Source organism: Pygocentrus nattereri, chromosome 4 (genome assembly GCF_015220715.1).
Source record: "Pygocentrus nattereri isolate fPygNat1 chromosome 4, fPygNat1.pri, whole genome shotgun sequence".
Taxonomy (NCBI): Eukaryota; Metazoa; Chordata; class Actinopteri; order Characiformes; family Serrasalmidae; genus Pygocentrus; species Pygocentrus nattereri.
The window spans coordinates 4,997,593-5,018,308 of NC_051214.1; the positions used below are offsets into that span (position 1 = coordinate 4,997,593).

The following is a 20,716-nucleotide window of genomic DNA, read 5'->3' on the forward strand; positions in this document are numbered from 1 at the left end:
AAATGAAGATACAAGGCCTTGTGCTTGACAGATGGGATTTGAACACTGGGTTCTGTCTTTTACTCGTCAGTAATGGTTATTGTACTCTGTGGCGGTGTTTAACATGGCAGAGGAGGTCCGAACATATAGGACTGGCACCAGCGGATGTGGGAAAATGGTTTATTTAAAGTAAACCAGCAACGTGTGAATATTCTACATTCCTTTTCCCACGAAAATGTGCAACCTCTCTCTGAAAGCTGAAAACAAAGGGAATCCGGATTTAGAAATTCTTAATATCTCTTGTGAAAACACAGCTATACTCATGTGAATAAATTGTTTTGGTGCTTGAAAAAAAGGTTTAGCAAAGTCTTACGTTCACAAAAGTAGTGGAATGTGTGAATAAAATAGTGAACAAATGTTCTCTTCATCGCTGCATGAGGGTCAAGTCCTTAGTGATTTCCTGAGCGCCCGTTGGTCAGTTTCATGCTAAATATAGACAGAGCTGTTTGAAGCATATTTCTGCAGTCTTATTACAGAGATATTAATAGAAACACAGAGAAACATCTAATTTGATGTGTTCGTCCCCTCAATTTGACCCACTTTAACATCCAAGGTAAATCAGAAACATAAATTGTGCAAAATAGTAAAAAAAAAAAAAACACAACACTGAATAATATATAGAGAAAACTATGTCAGCGAAAACAGTGGTAAAATCTTACTTTTCTAATTTACATTTCTACAAAGCTCTATTTGGCAGATTTTCATTCCTATATTTTAGCTTCACTGTAAATGGAGCAGCAGTTACATTCTGGCACCTGAATGCTGCTTCACCATTTAAGGTGGAGCGGAAAATTTGAAAAGAGAAACCAACTTCAGCTTTATTGTGTTTCTCAAGTCATTGGTCTCATATGTGTGTGTCCCATGTACTGCTTCCCATCCAACAGACACTGTTGGAACATCTGGTCCACGAATCTGGAGAATCTGGTCCACGGTGTGCTGCGCAAACAAGGCCAGAAATCTGCCACAGTGACTGAGTCAGGCAGCTCCTCAGCCCGGCTACATCGTGGCAGGAGTCCCAAAAGTTCAGCCATTCCTTTATGCTCTCTGCCTTGAAAACAAAGTGGACGACTTCAGAAGCGATGGGCTACTCAGCTGGAGGTGATCGAGGGACATGATGGAGCATCCCTACTAAATCCAACTAATTCAGTACTGCACCAATGCAAATGTTTCTTCTAATCCATGTATTACCTGTCCTAACATTATAGACCCATTATTCAGGATCGCATAACCTCACCATTCCCCTAAAAACCCTGAATCCAGCATAGAGCGGCTGAGTGAATGTGGTGTGGACTCTGTGTAGGAGGGTCAGTGTGTCAGAGACGCTGTAGAAGGACAGGATTCCTGCACTGTGATCCACATACACTCCTATTCTGGATGATGATCGGCCTGGGATATCAGTCTTACCATTGTTGTGATAGAGGGTAAGAGGGAAAGAGCACCGCAGAGTCCAGGACTCATTGGTTTGTCCAAACCCACAGGTGTTACTGCATCCTTTCCTGTTGATCTCTTTATACGAGACAGCTACATACACATACCCCCGTCCCACACTGCTCCACTCAAACTCCCAGTAACAGCGTCCACTCACACTCTCCTTACTCAACACCTGATGCCAGTAGGTAAATCTTTCTGGGTGATCATAGTATCGCTGGAACCCATCCTTCACCACTCTGTTCTCCTCAGACAAAATGAGGTACTGATTTACGGTGTTGGGATCCAGAGTCAGCTTACGGAAATCTAAAAAAAAGTTGAGAAAACGAAAATTTTTTAAATTTTATAAAATAAAATTTTTAATGCACAGAATGTTCCTATTTTATGATGAAAGCTATTTGTTAGTTATAGTTTCCCTGCTTATATGTCCCTATGCCTCATATCAGTTACAGTCTAATAAGTGATGCATCATATGATCCTCAGTCATGGGCTGGAGGTTAGGGAACCAGCCTCGTGACTGAAAGGTTGCCGGTTTGATCCCCAGAGCCGACAGCACGTGACTGAGGTGTCCTTGAGCAAGACACCTAACCCCCAACTGCTTGGGCTGCCCACCGCTCCGGGCCAGTGTGCTCACTGTCCCTTAATGTGTGTGTGCTCACTAGAGTGTATGTGGCATTTCACCTCACAGATGGGTTAAATGCGGAGGTGAAATTTCCCCGTTGTGGGACTAATAAGGGTCACTTAATCTTAATCAAATGTAGTCTTGCATGACCACAGATGACATGCTTACGTCACTTCCATGGACTTATGACAGGCTCACAGCCTAGTCCCAAAAGATGGCCTAAACCCTATGATCCTCCAGGAAGTCCAGCATATCAACCACATGTACACTTCTAGGGCTAGTTTGCTTGTCTAATGTGGCTCCCCTCAGCATAATGCAGCTCAAAGACCAGTTAAAGTAAGAAACAGCTTTTCCTCACATCTGAAAATCTTCCTTTCATTCAGGTTTAATCAGACTGCTGTAACTGACTCTTCCACTCTGACTGGTCCTGGACTCTCAAGAAATTTTGGTACGAGGCTTCTGGTGAGTATGCATTTCTGAAGGCCCCAGTAAGGGCATGTAGAGGGCATCACTGAGCCCTTTGTTCGCCAAAATGCGAAATTGGCCACCCCATAACCTTGTGCTCCTCTCATGTGTGCAACAAGTGCACCATAAGGGCAGTCGTGGGCTGGAGGTTAGGGAACCAGCCCTGTGACCGGAAGGTTGCTGGTTCAATCCCCTTGGCTGACAGTCCATGACTGAAGTGCCCTTGAGCAAGGAGGGAGGGATTATAAGGGGGTACTCCACAAAGCTTTAGACAGTCAGCCAGGTAAATTTGGAAATTTTACTTGGAATCACAATGACCACAAGAATATATCCCAGCTGTCATGGGGCGGAATGCAGGATGCAGGTCGCCAGTCCATCGCAGGGCAGACAGACAGACATACACATTCACTCACACCTAGGGGCAATTTAGCATGTCCAATTGGCCTGATTGCATGTCTTTAGACTGTGGGAGGAAACCCACGCAGACATGGGGAGAACATGCAAACTCCACACAGAGAGGACCCTGGTCACCCGGCTGGGGAATTGAACCCAGACCCTCCTCGCTGTGAGACGACAGTGCTACCCACCCAGAGTGAGTGTGTGTGTGTGTGTGTATTGTGTACATACACTGTAGAAAATCTTCTCTGGTTTTTGGCTTTGAGGGTAAAATCATTCGAACTGCTGGAACTGTAACAAGTCACGAGAATAAAGAAAAAACAGTAAATATATATATACACAGAAACTTTTCTCATGTTTAAAGTGACGTCATTGGTTTTCAGCTGTGAGCAATCTGGCCTCTAAATGTTATATTAATACATTTTCAGGGCAAATCTGTAGCTTTTACCTTACTTTAATCCCCCCATATGCTTAAGCTCCACCTTAAGAATGCGCTGGATTAGGTTACAAATTTCATGCTTAGTTTGTAACCACCCACATCTAGCCCAGATCTCGTCACGGTTGACCCCAGAATCACGGCAGGCTACGCACATACTCACAGCTCTGTATCTGCATCAATAGGTGTTTAGTATGGGTTTGTATATGTATGTTTAAGGTAATAAAAAAATACCCTCCATAACTGCCCACTCATTCATTACCAGCTGAGTCACCTGTTCCAGATTTTTTGATACACACACTTCATGGTGTAATTAATGCTTTGATCATACGGTATTTCAAACACTTGGATATATGAAGTTTTAAAGCTCTCTAAGAGCCTAACTTTTAACAGGCTAAGAACACAAATTACAATGCTTTCTGTACATTACATTTTTCTGTACACATATGCAAGTTACATGTTAACAGTACGGTGATCTTATTGCTTTACGTTAATGAACATGCAAGATAAAGATGCATTAATAACTTAATATATAATCTATGACATTCATTACTTTGCTGAGAGACTGTCCTACCTTAGAAAGTAAGCAATTAAATTAAGGAAATATTAGATAAACCTAATGTAAGCTGTACCTGGAGCTCTCGCTGAACTTGAAGGCGTCTCATGCTCTCTTTTCAGTTGGGTATCTCCACCTTTGCAAAGAAAAAATGAAAACACAAAGTTAATCAATTTAAATGCAAATATATATTTTTGCCGAAGTATCTGGCACTATATAGCATCACCAAACAATGTATGCAATGTATACTATGTGGCTCAAGCCATAAATATGTATGATTTATTGAAAAATGCCTCTAAATCAGATCCACACTCATGTCATATAACGTATGCTTTTGAAACATCCACAGTTCAGCAACTGTGACTTTTTTTTCTTCATGCTAATCACAAATCAAGACAAGTCTGCTGAAGAGTCCCATATAAGCAAACTGCTGTGTACTGACCATCAAAACCTTTAGGCTTCGATCTCCTGAGCCGACAATAAGTGACTGTAGTGCTCTAGAATAAGATGCCTAACCCCCAATTGCTCCCTGGGTGCTGTGGATAGGGCTGCCCACCACACCGAGCGTGGGTGTGCATTCACTAGCAGGTACTTGGTGTTTCACTGCATGGATGGGCTAAATGCAGAGGTGAAGTTTCATCGTTGTGGGACTAATAAGGGCCTCTTAATCTTAATATTTTGTCAATTTGGGCTGCAGGGTGAAGCATCTATTGAGAATAATTCACTGTTAGCACCACCTTTCCTCTTTTTCTCCATTTCTTGGTCAGACACCATAAGCACAAACTTACTAGCTTTATTGCATGCACATGAGAAGGAAATTAGTGTTTTACATGCTCACGTCATGGCAGAAAGACGTGATTCGTGAAACAGGAGCGCAGAGACAGTGCCTGTTCACAAGATGTACTGTGTTGTTTAGTTCGTCAAGTGTTGTAACATCATCTAGCTAGGCCGTCCAGGCCAGCTGACAGGCCAGGCCACCGGGAAATCTCCCGTTTCTCCCGACGGCCAGTCCAGGACTGGTGTGTGTGTGTGTGTGTGTGTGTATGTATTGTATACATACACTGTAGAAAACCCCTGGTTTTTGGCTCTGAGGGTGAAATCATCTGAAGAGCTGCAAAAAAAAGCATAGTTCATAGTTAGTAGAGTTCCATCTAAGCTGCTAGAGACATCACTTGTTTATGAGTCTGCAGTAGTGGTGTTTAAGCAAGGTTATCATGGCGCAAACCACTGCTGACCCAAAGAAACTACACACTACGTAATATCAAATATCTAATAAATGCATAACCAACCAAACAGCCTTCTGTGGACACACATGAGAGTGAGACTGGCGATATATCTGGTGCTACAGAGCAAGAAAACCTGGGAGAAATCTGCCCTTTTTGGAATGATGAGTTTAAGGAGATCCACCATATTGGGTTAGAAATTTCACATTCGGTTCTGTTTCACCCTAATGAGTCTAACTTCCCACGCTAATTAATCCCAGAACTTCTCATCGTTAACCTTAAACATTCTTAATAAACTCTCAGAAAAGTCACTGGGACAGTGCCCCTTGTCACTGGGATGGAACCCTCAAGGCTCCATCTCAGGACCTTTAGTCAGGGAACATAACTGAACCATAATCCACTGAAATGATGTGTTCTAAGCCATACTGACTCCACACACCCCGCCTCGCCTCCAGGCTTTTATTCTAAAAATAAAGGTTTTGTTCTGTTCTGTTTTAAAACATTCGGCTATGAAAAGGAGCAAATATGAACTTTTCACCTGGAAAAGCTGATTTAAGGTTCACAATCAGACCTTAAAACCACAGTAGAACCTTTGAGGGAACATTTACGCTGTTTGTTCCTTGAGCAAGAATCACATCTGGCCCTGATTCTTCCATGCAGTTTTAGAGGTTTTCCAACAACAGTGATTTCATGCAGAATGAAATATGTGTGTGTGTGTGTGTTTGTGTGTGTGTGTGTGTGTGTGAGTGTGTGTGTGTGTGTGTGTGTGTGTGTGTGTGTGCTGTATACATACACTGTAGATAATCTCTGGTTTTTGGCTCTGAGGGTAAAGTCTGAACTACTCCAGCTGTGGAAAGACAGAAAACAAGTGATTCAACGGAAAAATATGAGTAAACCATCCAGAAACAAAGAAACAGGGACAGAACAATTCTCATATTTCAAGTGACATCACAGAGTTTCAGCTGTAAGCATAGTGTTCTCTAAATGTTCTATCACTAAAGTGTTTCAAGGCAAATCTTTTTTTCACCAAACTCACTTTTATACAGAGATTATACTGAGCGCTGTTTTGTTGCTTGGTCATTTATTAGAAGGCTTCCTTTTTTAATCTGGTCATGAACAAAACCAAACATGGGCGCTGTAGATAATTTTGTGCGCTTATTTAAGTCATTTATGGTACATGGAATGGTCGATAAACTCAAAAGAAACTCACTTTAACCTTTTCAACTCTCAAATAAGGCATGAAAGTCCAAAACCACAGCTATATATAGATTATCTACAATGTTACTGGGGAAGCTTATGTTCTTCATTCTTTTACTAACCAAGCAAAGATGTTCATCACTGTTCCACAGCAGAAGCTCCTCTTACCATGTGTAGAGATTTTCCTGAAGTCCTGCTTGCAGAATTCCTCTAGTCTCTCCTTCAGATCAGAGAGAGATTTCCTCACTCCATCAAATGAGAGATGTTGATGGACAGTGAGGCTGGAGGAGTCCTCAGATCCAGAAAAGACACAGAGAGACTGGAAGCTCTAAAGAGAGAAAACACGATGAATGAAGAAGAAAGTGAATGAATGATCTCAGACCAAACTAGAAAAAAGACAACTATATTTTTTTCCTGTCTTGTTTAACATCTAAGAAAAGATTGGGATGGTTACCTGGAGGAACTGGACGTGATCATCTGTGTGTGAAAGCTGCTCCAGCTCAGTGTCTCTCCTCTTTAGATCAGCAATCTCCTGCTCCAGTTGCTCCAGGAGTTCTTCAGCTCCACTCAGTTGAGCCTCCTCCTGAGCTCTGATCAGCTCTGTTACCTCAGAGCGCTTTTTCTCAATGGAGCGGATCAGCTCAGTAAAGATCCTCTCACTGTCCTCCACTGCTGCCTGTGCAGAGCTCTGTTACAACATACAGACATTTAAAGAGATGGAGATGAGTCCTTTTAAGGTACAACTACCATTTAGTCTATTACCGTGACCCCAGTGGGGCTGTCCCCTCTTCTTAACCCTCTCCTGTTAAATAAACCCAGATTTCTTAGATGACAATGATTCTGCCTGTTGACTCGTTTATTTATCTTTATTAGTATATTCGATATTTGGAGCATGTGGAAAATTCCACAAATGTGGAAAATAAATTCTGCAACTGACCTTTTATGTTATTAACTTGCGATGAGACGATAAAAAAAAAAAAAAAAAAAAACTATAGAATGTATAAATTGGGACCAGATCCAGTTGGAACATGTAATATATAATATTAATAATATAATATGTACAATAAACTGATCAGGCATAACATTATTCCTTATTTCTACACTTATTATCCATTTTATCAGCTCCACTTACTGTATAGCTGCACTCTGTAGTTCTACAGTTACAGACTGTAGTCCATCTGTTTCTCTGATACTCTGTTACCCTGTTCTTCAGTGGGCAGGACCCCCATGGACCCTCACAGAGCAGGTACTATTTGGGTGCTGAATCATCGTCAGCACTGCAGTAACACTGACGTAGTGGTGGTGTGTTGGTGTGTGTTGTGCTGGTCTGAGTGGATCGAAAACGCCTCATGCTCTCCTCACTGTCTGACTGGAGGAGAGTCTGACTGAGCTGTGAATCAGCTGCTCCAGCAGATCTCTGCTCACTACTCACCTTAAGAGTCTTCACAGCCTGTTTCACCTCCTGCAGCTTCTTCTCTTTCTCCTGGAGTCTCTGCTGAGATCTCCTCTGCATTGCCATCAGTTGAAACTGAGAAAAAATTATTACCATTCAGAGCAAGAACTAATCTAATAGCAGAGAATACTTAAAGTTCAGTCTTGTTCTACAGAGGTTCATGCGTTTATAAAGCTATAAATCTACAAAAAGCTGAAAGACAGGCCTTGGCTTGTCATACGGTCCCTAACTCATCTTGATGGTATGCTGCAATGAGTAATAAACTTTTAAAAAAAGTTTTAAAAGTTTGAATAAAATTCTCAAGGTCTGACCTGTTTCTGGTTTCTCTCTGCTGCAGCTGAAATGGTATCGTGGCCTTTGTGTCCCTCCATCGTACACAAATAGCAGATGCAGCTGTGGTCAGTACGACAGTAGATCTTCATCACTTCATCATGTTGAGAGCAGATCTTCTCTTGTAGCTGTTTGGAGGCTTCGACCAGCTTGTGCTTCTTAAAGGCAGGAGACTGATAGTGAGGTTTAAGATGAGCTTCACAGTAAGAAGCCAGACACACCAAACACGACTTGATGGCTTTGCGTTTTCTCCCAGTGCAGGAATCACACTCCACATCTCCAGGTCCAGCATAACAGAGAGCAGGAGAACCAGCTTGGAGTTCTGTCTTCTTCAGTTTCTCCACCACTTCAGCCAGCATGTTGTTTCTGCGTAGAACAGGCTTTGGAGTGAAGGTCTCTCTGCACTGGGGGCAGCTGTAGAACCCCCACTGATCCTCCTGATCCCAGCAGCCATTAATACACACCATACAGAAACTGTGTCCACAGGGAATAGCCACTGGGTCCTTCAGCAGAGCCAGGCAGACTGGACAGCTGAACTGGTCCTGATCTATTGAAATACTGGCCATTTTCCTGCCCTCACAGACTGAGAGAGAGCAGCTCTCTGAGATCAGTTTCGCTTCCTCTGAACTGAGTAGGAGTGGCTTCCTGCTTCTGTGTTTGGTGAAGTGTCATAGAGAAAAGGGTGGAGAGAGAGAGAAATGAGGAGGAGACTGAAAGACACAGAGGAACAGATGGAATTCTTTTGTTAAACTGTGAAAGAAAACATGAAGCAGTATTATTTAAAACAGTAGATCAGAGGGACTCACAGTGTATAGGACTAAACCAATACCCATGAGAATCCTCTGATCATAACGGAAGCTTTTCCACAAAAAAACAAAGTCTTGCACTGCAAAAACTCAAGTTTTACCTTAAAAAAATAGCATAATAAATTATAGCTGACTAGTTATTGATAGTTAACTTACCATCACAGAGCCTACTTCATAATGTAGCTCACAGAGCAGCACTGCCCAAGGACCCAGCGCACATCCACATGCCTGTTTACTCAGTGAATTAGCCAATCACAGCAAGATATGCTAATCAGACGCAGCATCATCAGACATGATTTTCACCATGAAGCACATCTGATGCTTTATTGATGACGGCTGACTAAAGATGACTGATTGTCTCACCTTCCATAAGAAGGGTGGTCAGGTTTCACTCTGGGCTAGAAACTGGCCACTCTTGGTGCCCCAAATGTTTCGAGTTGGACTAACGTCTTAAAAAATCTAGCCAACTCCTATCATTTTTAAAAAGTGCTTATTGCTACTTAGCTGGTTAGTTTATTCACGTTTACGTTACTTTTCTGAGACAAACCCCAGCACAGTACCACTAACATCATCCCTGCTGGAAAAAGACCTTTAAAGAAGCACTATGGAAAAAGGGGGAATTGACTTAATAGTCAGTTGGACCTTTGGACCATTGGAAACCACCAGTTTCCTATAGGACACCTTTAGATCCCATTTAGAAACCAACAAATGCATCTGGAATCAGTCCCAGAACACCTGTTGAACCATTAGAGTCCTTTACACTGTGAAATTTTCCCACCAGGAAAACACAAAATACTTTTAGTGACTGTTGGACACCAGCAGAAATGTTTAACGGTGATTTTTTTCAGCAGGGATGTTTTATGAGTGTAAACTTTTGCTGTATTTTAATGAAACTTTGTTTACTACCTTTTCCACCCGTTTCACCCACATTCTGGTCCTCATACTGCTTTTCTGTTTTTGTTGTTTTTCAGTTTTTGACATGATTTGAAAATGCCCACTGTCCTTCAGATTATGTCTAAATTTCATGATGAATGGACCTAAAGAAACGGCCCAAAATGACTTGTAAAGAAGTCTGGTTCCATTGACTCACATTAAAAGTGAAGTTTTTTCTTTCTCCTATAAAGTGACCATTTTGGAGATATGAGGTTTTGTTTCCCGACAGCAGCGATAAGTAATAGCTTAAATGATTTACAGAAGAATTGTGCATATTTTATGTTGTCCGCCATTCACCGCTTCATGTTGTACCTAAGATTTCCCTTCATCATGATAAAATCACAGTAATGCACAGATTGGGTGGCTTATTGTGTAAATATATTTCATTAGAGGTATGAAATCAGGTTTGTTACAGTAAGTGACCCTTATTAGTCCCACAACGGGGAAATTTCACCTCTGCATTTAACCCATCCGTGAAGTGAACCACCACATACACAGTAGTGAGCACACACACACACACACACAGTCGAGGTCAGTGAGCACTTGCCCGGAGCAGTGGGCAGCCCTATCCACAGCGCCCGGGGAGAAGTTGGGGGTTAGGTGTCTTGCTCAAGGGCTGGTTCCCTAACCTCCAGATTTATTGCAAACTCCCATTTTAATTCACTAATAGGATTTCTGACAGATGCATGTCCTAGTGTTTAACTTTAACAGCCTCTCAGGACTCGTCTCCATTGTTTTGGCCTAATAGCTGCCACTAGTAACCTTTTTTTTTTTTAATTGATGTTTCATTTGACTCCACTAGAGGGAGCCAGATCTCCCTTAATGCTGCAATAGGGAGCTCTCATGATCCATTCATGTGAGTCAGAATCAGAGGCCTGTGATAGGCTTTCTTTCTGTTATAGTTGTTTATGCTGTAGATCCAAACGCTGCAGCTTCTTTAAACCAGTTTGACGTCCTTCTTCCTTCAGTCACTAACTTCTCTCTTTCAAATTGACCCTCAGAATATCAACCACTTCTCAGAGTAACAGATAAACACCACAGCGCTCTTCTTCACAGACGCCACTGTCTGTCTGAGCTCCTGAATCTGACGGTGTCTCTCCTGCTTTCACATCTGTAATCAGTCTCAGAGTCCGTCTGATTTAGTGGACGTGCAGGTCAAACGTCTCCGCTTATGTTCCAACATCAGCCAAGATGCATGAAGTGCAAAGGGAATGATTTTATTTTGGAAGTTATATTCAGATAAAAGCAGGTCAGATGTTTTAGAGATGTGTAGAAACAAAAGAGTAAAGTGTCATAGAGAGAAGGGTGGAGAGAGAGAAATGAGGAGGAGACTGAAGAAGAGACAGATAGAGACAGAATCCATTAGTTAAATCTGAAGAGAAAATGTAGCGTAGAAGCTCTACAGAGAAGGAATTTCATACTCAGATGAAAGAAGCTTTATTCTGGAAATTCTAAAGAAAGAAAGAAAACACATTTATTCTAACATGCTCACATAAACAAGCACAAACTTTAACATGGCCAGTCCCCACTGCTCCCCACAATAGTTATATTTGTCTACTTTATTTACAGTTTTGATCATAATATCTCGCACAATATCTCACTGACCAGATGTTTCACTAAGTGCACCTCATTGTTTCTACACTCACTGTCCATTTTATCAGCTCCACTTACTATATAGGTGCACTTTGTAGTTCTACAGTTACAGACTGTAGTCCATCTGTTTCTCTGATACTCTGTTACCCTGTTCTTCAGTGGTCAGGACCCCCATGGACCCTCACAGAGCAGGTACTATTTGGGTGGTGGGTCATTCTCAGCACTGCAGTAACACTGACGTGGTGGTGGTGTGTTAGTGTGTGTTGCGCTGGTCTGAGTGGATCAAACACAGCAGTGCTGCTGGAGTTTTTAAACACCTCAGTGTCACTGCTGGACTGAGAATAGTCCACCAACCAAAAATTTTCAGCCAACAGAGTCCTGTGACCACTGATGAAGGACTAGAGGATGAGCAACACAGACTGTGCAGCAGCAGATGAGCTGTCGTCTTTGACTTTACATCTACCAGGTGGACCGACAAGGTAGGAGTGTCTAATAGAGTGGACAGTGAGTGGACACAGTGTTTAAAAACTCCAGCAGCACTGCTGTGTCTGATCCAATCCACTGTTTAAACACATTTAACATTTGACAATCGCCTTATTACATTAAGTAAATACGGTAATTTTATTCTGTAATAATGCAGCAATGTAAATGATTTTACCTGCTTATTTATTATGTACTTGTAACTAAACACACTGTCCTACGTTATTATGAGTCACATAACTTCACAGTTGTTCCCACACAAACCCAGAATCCAGCATAGAGCAGCTGAGTGAATGTGGTGTGGACTGTGTGTAGGTAGTAGTACACCCAATATGTATGACGGGGAGAGACAGAAGCATTTGAACATATGAAAGACTTCAGCCCTTTTATCTTGACCTGAGATGAGTATCAGCAGATGTAGCTGATGGTTTTGTCCTTTTTAAAGAAGGTGAACCAGAATGGGTCAACTAATCCAGGCTGAGTGCACCAAACTCCTAGAAACCTTAAACCGCTCCATTTAGAAAGAAATCAAATCATTTCCATTTGACTGTCACATTGCTCTTATTATCAAGACGCATCATTATTTTGGGTCACAGAATTTCACAGTTGTTCCCCTGCCAACACAGAATCCAGCACAGAGCGGCTGAGTGAATGTGGTGTGGACTGTGTGTAGGAGGGTCATTGTGTCAGAGACGCTGTAGAAGGACAGAGTTCCTGCACTGTGATCCACATACACTCCTATTCTGGAGGAGGATGAGGCTGAGATCTTAGTCTGAATGTTGTTGTGATAGAAAGAGAGAGAGGAAGAACACTGCAGACTCCAGGACTGACTGTTGTGTCCAAACCTACTTTCATTACCTCGTCCTTTCCTGCTGACCCCTTTATATGAGACTGAGATGTACAGCACATATCTAGTACTGCTCCACTCAACCTCCCAGTAACAGCGTCCACTCACACTCTCCTTACTCAACACCTGCTGCCAGTAGTCAAATCTCTCTGGATGATCAGAGTAACGCTGGTCTTTCCCACTGAACGTCACCACTCTGTTCTCCTCAGACAGACTGAGGAACTGATTTACTGTGTTGGGATCCAGAGTCAGACGACAGAAATCTAAATAAATAAAGAGAATAAGGGAAAGAATGTATTTATTTTACTGAAGATCTACTTGGGTCAGTGTTTTTTCCCCTCCTTTCTTATTTCTTCAACTCACATTTGCTGTCAGATGAGCATAAAGAGAAAACAGTGTGTTCCTATTTAACCTTCAAATGTCAGTCATTAGCAATTGTGTGAGTGTGTCTGTATGTGTGTGTGTGTGAGTGTGTATGTGTTGTGTGTGCGTGTGTGAGTGTGTGTGTATTGTGCGTATTTGTGTGTGTGTGTATGTGTTGTGTGTGCGTGTGTGTGAGTGTGTGTGTGTATTGTGCGTATTTATGTGTGTGTGTGTGTATTGTGTACATACACTGTAGAAAATCTTGTCTGGTTTTTGGCTCTGAAGGTAAAATCATCTGAACTGCTGAAACTGTGGAGACACACAAACACACTGATGAACAGACTGAATGAAGGAAACTGAAAAACAGCAGATCCACATCAAAACTCTCATGTTCACAGTGACATCAGTCGGGTTTCACATTTCAGCACATTTTCTTTAAGTGTTCCATTAAATATCTCATATCACTGAAAACTGAATTACCGTCTCTTTTTAATAAACTATACTGACTCCGTCTGTAAACGCTGGGAAAAGTTAAAACCACACAGTTTGCTCAAACATGTACATAGAATCAGTAGGTCAGTTTTGAATTCATTGATTTTGTCAAGTCAGAATAAAATATATTTACACAAGCCAGCCTGTTCAGTTTACAGAGTTTAGTTCTGCTAAAATTCATAACTCATATAACTCATAACTCATGTTGATGTTATAAGAAGACTGCACTCTGAATGAGGCACAATACAGGGCAGCCAATAAGAACCATGGTCATTTACATACATCATTTTAAAAGGCACATAAACAAAAAATCTCTTTGTAAAAATGTAAATGATGTTGGAAAATGTGAATCATGAATTAGGAATTGTTTTGGTGTGAAACAAGCCAAAGCTAAACGTGAATCTAATAATATGCAAGAAAATACACATTATGGGTCCATTAATAACAATATAGTCTGTTACTTTTATGTAGCAAAGAGAGAGACTTTATTACATTGTGGAGAAAAAATTAATAAACTCAAAATTCAATCCCACATTTTCATATATCAATCATATATGCTTATGTTTTAGATCAGGAAGCTCCTCTTACCTTGTGGAGAGATTTTCCTGAATTCCTGCTTGCAGAATTCCTCTAGTCTCTCCTTCAGATCCGAGAGAGATTTCCTCACTCCATCAAATGAGAGATGTTGATGGACAGTGATGCTGGAGTCCTCAGATGCAGAAGAGACACAGAGAGACTGGAAGCTCTACAGAGAGACAATAATTTAATAGAGAAACAGGAAGATGTACAAAAGTGACAAAGAAACTCAAACAACATTAGATTAAAAAAAGAATTTGTGATTCATGAAACTGAGTTCCAGGTCTCTCTGTAGATCACACAGTGATGGCTACCTGGAGGAACTGGATGTGATCCTTTGTGTGTGAAAGCTGCTCCAGCTCAGTCTCTCTCCTCTTTAGATCAGCAATCTCCTGCTCCAGTTGCTCCAGGAGTTCTTCACCTCTACTCAGTTCAGCCTCCTCCTGAGCTCTGATCAGCTCTGTTACCTCAGAGCGCTTTTTCTCAATGGAGCGGATCAGCTCAGTAAAGATCCTCTCACTGTCCTCCACTGCTGCCTGTGCAGAGCTCTGTTACAACACACACACAAGATGGAGCTCCATTTACACACCAGCTATCATTCACTCTCTCACTGGGACTCTAGACGACTCACTGTCCACATTGTGGCTGTGTAGGATCTCTAAGTGTCCAACACTGGACTCCTCACTGTCTGACTGGAGGAGAGTCTGACTGAGCTGTGAATCAGCTGCTCCAGCAGATCTCTGCTCACTACTCACCTTAAGAGTCTTCACAGCCTGTTTCACCTCCTGCAGCTTCTTCTCTTTCTCCTGGAGTCTCTGCTTGGATTTCCTCTGAACCTCCTTCAGCTCATTCTGAGGAGGAAGAATTTGTATTGTGGTTCATATGAACAGCAGCTGAAGAGTTAAAGTTCACTCTAGTTCTACATGTGAGCTCAATAAAGCTGTAAATATGCTGGAAGACGGGCGTTGGCTGGTCAGAGGTTTGCTAACTGGTTTGACTTGTGTGGCAGGAACAGTAAGAAACGTCAGGTTTATTTAACACGTCTCTAAACAACACAACACACTTTTAATATCATTATCCTATAAACGGATCCAGTGTCTAATTCAGTAATTAAATATGTAACAGATTCTAGTTTAAAAATATAAACACGAATTGATTCTAAAATTTTTCTCCTCACCTGTTTCTCAGATCGTTCTGCAACAGCTGCTACTGTATTGTGGCCTTTGTGTTCATGCATCGTACACAAATAGCAGATCAAGCTGTGGTCAGTACGACAGTAGATCTTCATCACTTCATCATGTTGAGGGCAGATCTTCTCTTGTAGCTGTTTGGAGGCTTCAACCAGCTTGTGCTTCTTAAAGGCAGGAGACTGATAGTGAGGTTTAAGATGAGCTTCACAGTAAGAAGCCAGACACACCAAACACGACTTGATGGCTTTGCATTTTCTCCCAGTGCAGAAATCACACTCCACATCTCCAGGTTCAGCATAACAGTAAGAAACAGCTTGGAGTTTCTTCTTCGCTTCCTCCACCACTTCAGCCAGCATGTTGTTTCTGCGTAGAACAGGCCTTGGAGTGAAGGTCTCTCTGCACTGGGGGCAGCTGTAGACCCCCCTCTGATCCTCCTGATCCCAGCAGCCATTAATACACACCATACAGTAACTGTGTCCACAGGGAGTCGTCACTGGGTCCTTCAGCAGATCCAGACAGACTGGACAGCTGAACTGGTCCTGATCTACTGAAATACTGGCCATTTTCCTGCCCTCACAGACTGAGAGAGAGCAGCTCTCTGAGATCAGTTTTGTTTCCTCTGAACTGAGTAGGAGTGGCTTCCTGCTTCTGTGTTTGGTGTCATAGAGAAAAGGGTGGAGAGAGAGAGAAATGAGGAGGAGACTGAAGAAGAGACAGATAGAGACAGAATCCTTTAGTTAAAGTTTAACAGAAAACATGTGGAGTAGAAGCGTTTAAAGTAGCAGATTAAATGGACTCCAGTTTGTAGGAGTGATAAAGTATCTGTGCAGATAATCTGATCTATTATAGCAGCTTCTCTAGAAAAAGGACAGAAAGATCTGTACTGTAATTTTGAGCCCTGCATTTTAAACCTTTATGTTTATACATTTACTTTATCAGTTATTTTGACTTTCTTTAACCATTTTCTTTATATATCAGCGCTTTAATCTGAGCAGAACTGTGAGAGACTCTGTTGAAGTAAACTAGTAGATTATCAGTCATGTAGTCTTACAGTTACAGCCGCCACAGACGGTCTGTGTAAAGTATGGACGAGGGACGACGCATGCAGTTCACACTTGCTTCTTTATTGTTTACTTGCCTCATTATGTACAGGTGCATGTTTCAGAACTATGGGTGCCCTTTAGGTACATAATATGTGACATCCCCACACTTGAAGGTTTTTTTTGCTTCAATAACGTTAATACAAATAATTTCAGACTATAATGCTCTCCAAACATAATAAGGGAAGAGTGAGATATGAAGTCTCCATGTTTGCTAACTACATTAACTGTACATGCAACAGCATATGCACAAGAATAGCTTGACTTTGCATGATAATCCTAACAGTTCTGCGATGCATATATGACAGTAAGTTTCAATTCAGTCAGCTGATCGACAGTAACTTAAACTGTGTCCTGTGTATGTGTGTGTCTGAGATTCAGTCCTTGTATCTCGCTGGCATTTTCACTTGTCTTCCAGACCTTGTGAAGTATTCCTCTCTCGAATGTTTCTCAGTCAAATCAGATTGTTCTGCAATACCGGCTTCAGCAGGTGAACCGGATTCACTGACCAGTGGCTCGAAACAAGAATCAACAACAACATTGGGAGAGGCTGATGGGAAGTCAGCTGTTTTGAGGAGGTGCTTTCGGTTTCTCCCATAGGTTCTTCCATCTGGCGTCTGAACAATTAATGATCTTGGCTGCTCATGCTCGCTGATCACAATAGCAGGTTGCCAATGTTGCCGTCTCTGAATTCTCACCTTGTCTCCTGTTTATATGCTTGGCAGGCTTTTTGTCTGTCTGTCATAATAGCTCTTCTGCTTGAGTTGTCTCCTCTCCAGCTTGTCCTGAATCTGAATTTTGCTTTCAGGTGTTAATAGAACACTGGAGGTAGGGAGTTTGGATTTCAACCGACGGCCCATTTCATCAATTGATTTCAGCTTCTTCATTGAGCACTTTCACTTGACTGGATGTCACGACAGATATCTATGGCCTTTGTCAATGTCAGATCTGTTTATCTTAACAGCCCAGCCTTACCAAGTACTTGGTCTTCCTTAATACCACAAACAATCCTGTCTCTGATTAACGAGTCATGCAACTCTCCGAATTCACAGTCTTTTGTCTTATTTTGCATCACTCTGCCCTGAGGTTCATTACTGGACATCTCTACCGAACTCATCACTGTGAGCTGTATACGAAAGTTGGGTGGCCCTCTTTAACGGTACGAAGGGAAACACACTGGTTGAGTTTTATTTATAAGACACTCTCCGGTCATTCGCCAGAGTATATCACTTCAATGATGAATACAAATAACAGTAATTATCAGACTTGCTCTAGAAAATCTGCTTTTAGTTACAGCACCAGCTGGAATTCACTACAGGACACACTAAAACTCGGCTCACTGGTGATTAATATCTAACCACCTTCAGACATTTTGGTCACTAGCTCTTTTACTTTATTCTGACACCATGTAAAGTCTGGACGAGGGACGACACACGCAGTTCACCCAAATAACACAGAAATGGAGGAAAAACAACCAAACATTTAACAAGTTTATCGAGTGAGAACCTGAAATAATAACAGAGCAGAAATTAATGCAGTAATTCAACATTAACTATGAAATCTCAGAGCATCAACAAAACCGTGTTAGCTAGCTCGGCTAACCGACCTGCTTCAGCAGCTTCTGAGGGACCGTAGACAGAAACACCGTCCACCGCAGAGTCTAATCACCTTTAGATATTATCTAGAACAATCACAAGAACCTGCTTTGGTTCTCTAACACATTTAAATGAACTGTCCTTCGAAGAACCAGATTTACTTGGTTCCAAAAAGGCCCATTTTAGCTCCACGAAGCTCTTAAAACATCAGCTAGCTTAGAAGCTAACAGTGCTATTTCCCCATTAGCTCGCTAATTAGCTTGGCTTTCCCTCACTTTTCCTTTCCTGCTTCATAGTGTAACATTTATCCTGCCGTGTGCCTGAAAACATTAACGATATTTTTATGAAACGCCGCTTAATTCCAGCCCAGTTTCCCTCCCAGTGTGTGTAGAAGACCGAGCTGAACTGAGGAGAGCTGATCTCTCTCTCCGCTCTCTGTGAATTCAGCTCCGTCTCTTTTTGTTATTGTGCATTTTCCTCACATTAGGAGCCATAAAAAGACCCCCAGCGCATCGTTCCAGTGCTGAACTCCCTCTGTCTGTTTCAGCCACAGAGGAAAAAGGTCTTCAGGCAGAAGAACAGCAATCAGTACAGATGCTCCTCCTTTTCTCCTCTCCTCTCAGAATCGCTCAGAGACACAGCTACACAGGAGGACCCGGGAAAAGCAGGTGAGCAGGTGTTTAATTTTTATTTCATTATTATTTTTTTTTCGGGTTGTTTTGTTAATTAATTGATCATCGATCAGTAAAGATTCACTGATGTTTCAGTCAAATCCACTAGAGGGAGCCAGATCTCCATTAATCCTCTATAGGCGAGCGTCATTATCAGAGACGTACAATAAACTTTCCTTTTTTGTTGTTTTTATGATGTTAACCATCAAACAATATGGACTAAAATGTATTATTTTATAAAAATATTTCAATTGTGAGGAAATAAATAGAGATTGTGCTTTAATATTTGCAGGAAATTTGATAGTAAAGTTTGTTCCATGTAGAGGACTTTATTTTCAAATTGCCGTCTTAAGGGTTGAATCTGATGCAGCCATTCATTAGTAGTGGAGCCTACACATCTGTCTATCTTGTGAGGTATCATTAATGCCAAATTTATGAGTTAAGGTTAGGTAGTGTTACTGAAACTCCATTTTTTGTCTATGTTTGATATAATCTGCCGCATCAAACAGCAAACAGGACGCTAGGTCAACACTTATTCTCCAGCTTTAGAGAACAGATCTAGATGTTTGCTAGCCAGCTTAGTTGTGAGGCATCCAACTCACGGCTGCACCTCACCTGTCACTCACATTGAGCTTTATTAGCTCAGAACCTCCAGTTCTGTTCAAACTGATTATATCTCTGCTGTCAAAACAAAACCTTGTATTTCCATTTTTGCAGTGGTGGACAGTAAATAAGTAAACGTAATTCATTACTGTACTTAAGTATTTTTTTCTGTATCTGTACTTTACTTAAGTTTTTCCATTTCGGGCGACTTTTTACTTTCACTCCACTACATTTCAGAGTCTAATATCTGACTTTTTCCTCTGCTACATTTTGAGAAATCTGTCGTTCCTTTTGGTTTCTGTGTGTATAAAAACATGTCAAAACAAAAGAAGCGCAAAGCGAGAACACCAATGATGAACTAACCTAACTTTGTGTAAATAGAGCACAATATAGAAATATGTCCACATATGCAGTCGAGACTGACGCGGCTTTTTTCTGAATTTCTACAAACACCATTTCATTTTATAGTAAATGAGTTTGGGCTGGTTTATGTTTATGAACAGACGCCTACAGATCAACATAGTAAAGGAGCTCATCTGTGATCCTGAGTTTAAAGCCAGTTTTTATTCAACTTAAACTTGGAACTAAGTTGTAAATAAATCTGAAACTGAAACTTTGCTTGTGTGTAAAAAGTGATTTCAGAGCCACTCGGTTCTCCCTGATGGAAACTGTTTACCTTCAGTGTTTGTGCTTCTGATCATTTTAATAGACGTCAGCGTCACTAATTAATGACGTTCTATTAAAAGACTAGTTTACCAAGAGAGACGCTGGAGGACTTTCACCTGAAATGAGTTCATGAAGCCAGTCTGGTTATAAAAATGATAACAGGACATCAGAGCCAGAATTCCTCTTTTAGTACTTTTACTTTTTACTTAAGTACATTTGAAGCCAAATACTTTAGTACTTTTACTCAAGTTGAGGTCTAGAGTAAGGACTTCTACTTTTACTGGAGTAATATTTTACCTTGGGGGTCTCTAACTCAAGTACATGATTTGTCTACTTTGTCCACCTCTGCATTTTTGTCGTTTTTCAGTTTTTGACATAATTTAAAAATACCTATGGTCCTGTATAACATGTAAATTCCAAGATGAATGTACCAACAGAAATTACCTTAAATTACTTGGGGGAAAAAAGTCTGGTTCCTTTGACTTACATTAAAAGTAGAGTATGTTTTTACCCTCTCCTGTAAAGTTACAATTTTGGAGATACAAGGTTTTGATCCGACAACAGCGATATGCTAAATGAAAGGGAACAACGCATAGACAGCTTGCTGGTCTTTTACTGCAGCTTCACAGTAAAAGTAAAAGATGCAAATTACAAAC

The 20,716-nt window shown here is 41.3% G+C and overlaps 2 protein-coding genes across 2 annotated transcripts; both read right to left on the minus strand.

Moving 5' to 3' along the window:
- Positions 1-145: 145 nt before the first annotated feature.
- On the minus strand, positions 146-9,260 carry LOC108437547 (E3 ubiquitin/ISG15 ligase TRIM25-like). The gene is made up of 9 exons (XM_037537760.1): positions 8,127-9,260; positions 7,795-7,890; positions 6,817-7,050; positions 6,531-6,690; positions 5,959-6,012; positions 5,003-5,053; positions 4,019-4,078; positions 3,182-3,241; positions 146-1,773 (listed from the first exon to the last, which is right to left on the minus strand). Exons 1-9 carry the CDS (start codon positions 8,709-8,711, stop codon positions 1,250-1,252), a joined length of 1,824 nt encoding a protein of 607 aa, XP_037393657.1. The 5' UTR covers positions 8,712-9,260; the 3' UTR covers positions 146-1,249.
- Positions 9,261-11,946: 2,686 nt separating this feature from the next.
- LOC108437543 (tripartite motif-containing protein 16-like) lies at positions 11,947-16,029 on the minus strand. Its single transcript, XM_017714697.2, has 6 exons — positions 15,413-16,029; positions 14,991-15,086; positions 14,550-14,783; positions 14,248-14,404; positions 13,417-13,476; positions 11,947-13,067 (listed from the first exon to the last, which is right to left on the minus strand). Exons 1-6 carry the CDS (start codon positions 15,986-15,988, stop codon positions 12,538-12,540), a joined length of 1,653 nt encoding a protein of 550 aa, XP_017570186.2. The 5' UTR covers positions 15,989-16,029; the 3' UTR covers positions 11,947-12,537.
- Positions 16,030-20,716: the final 4,687 nt, after the last annotated feature.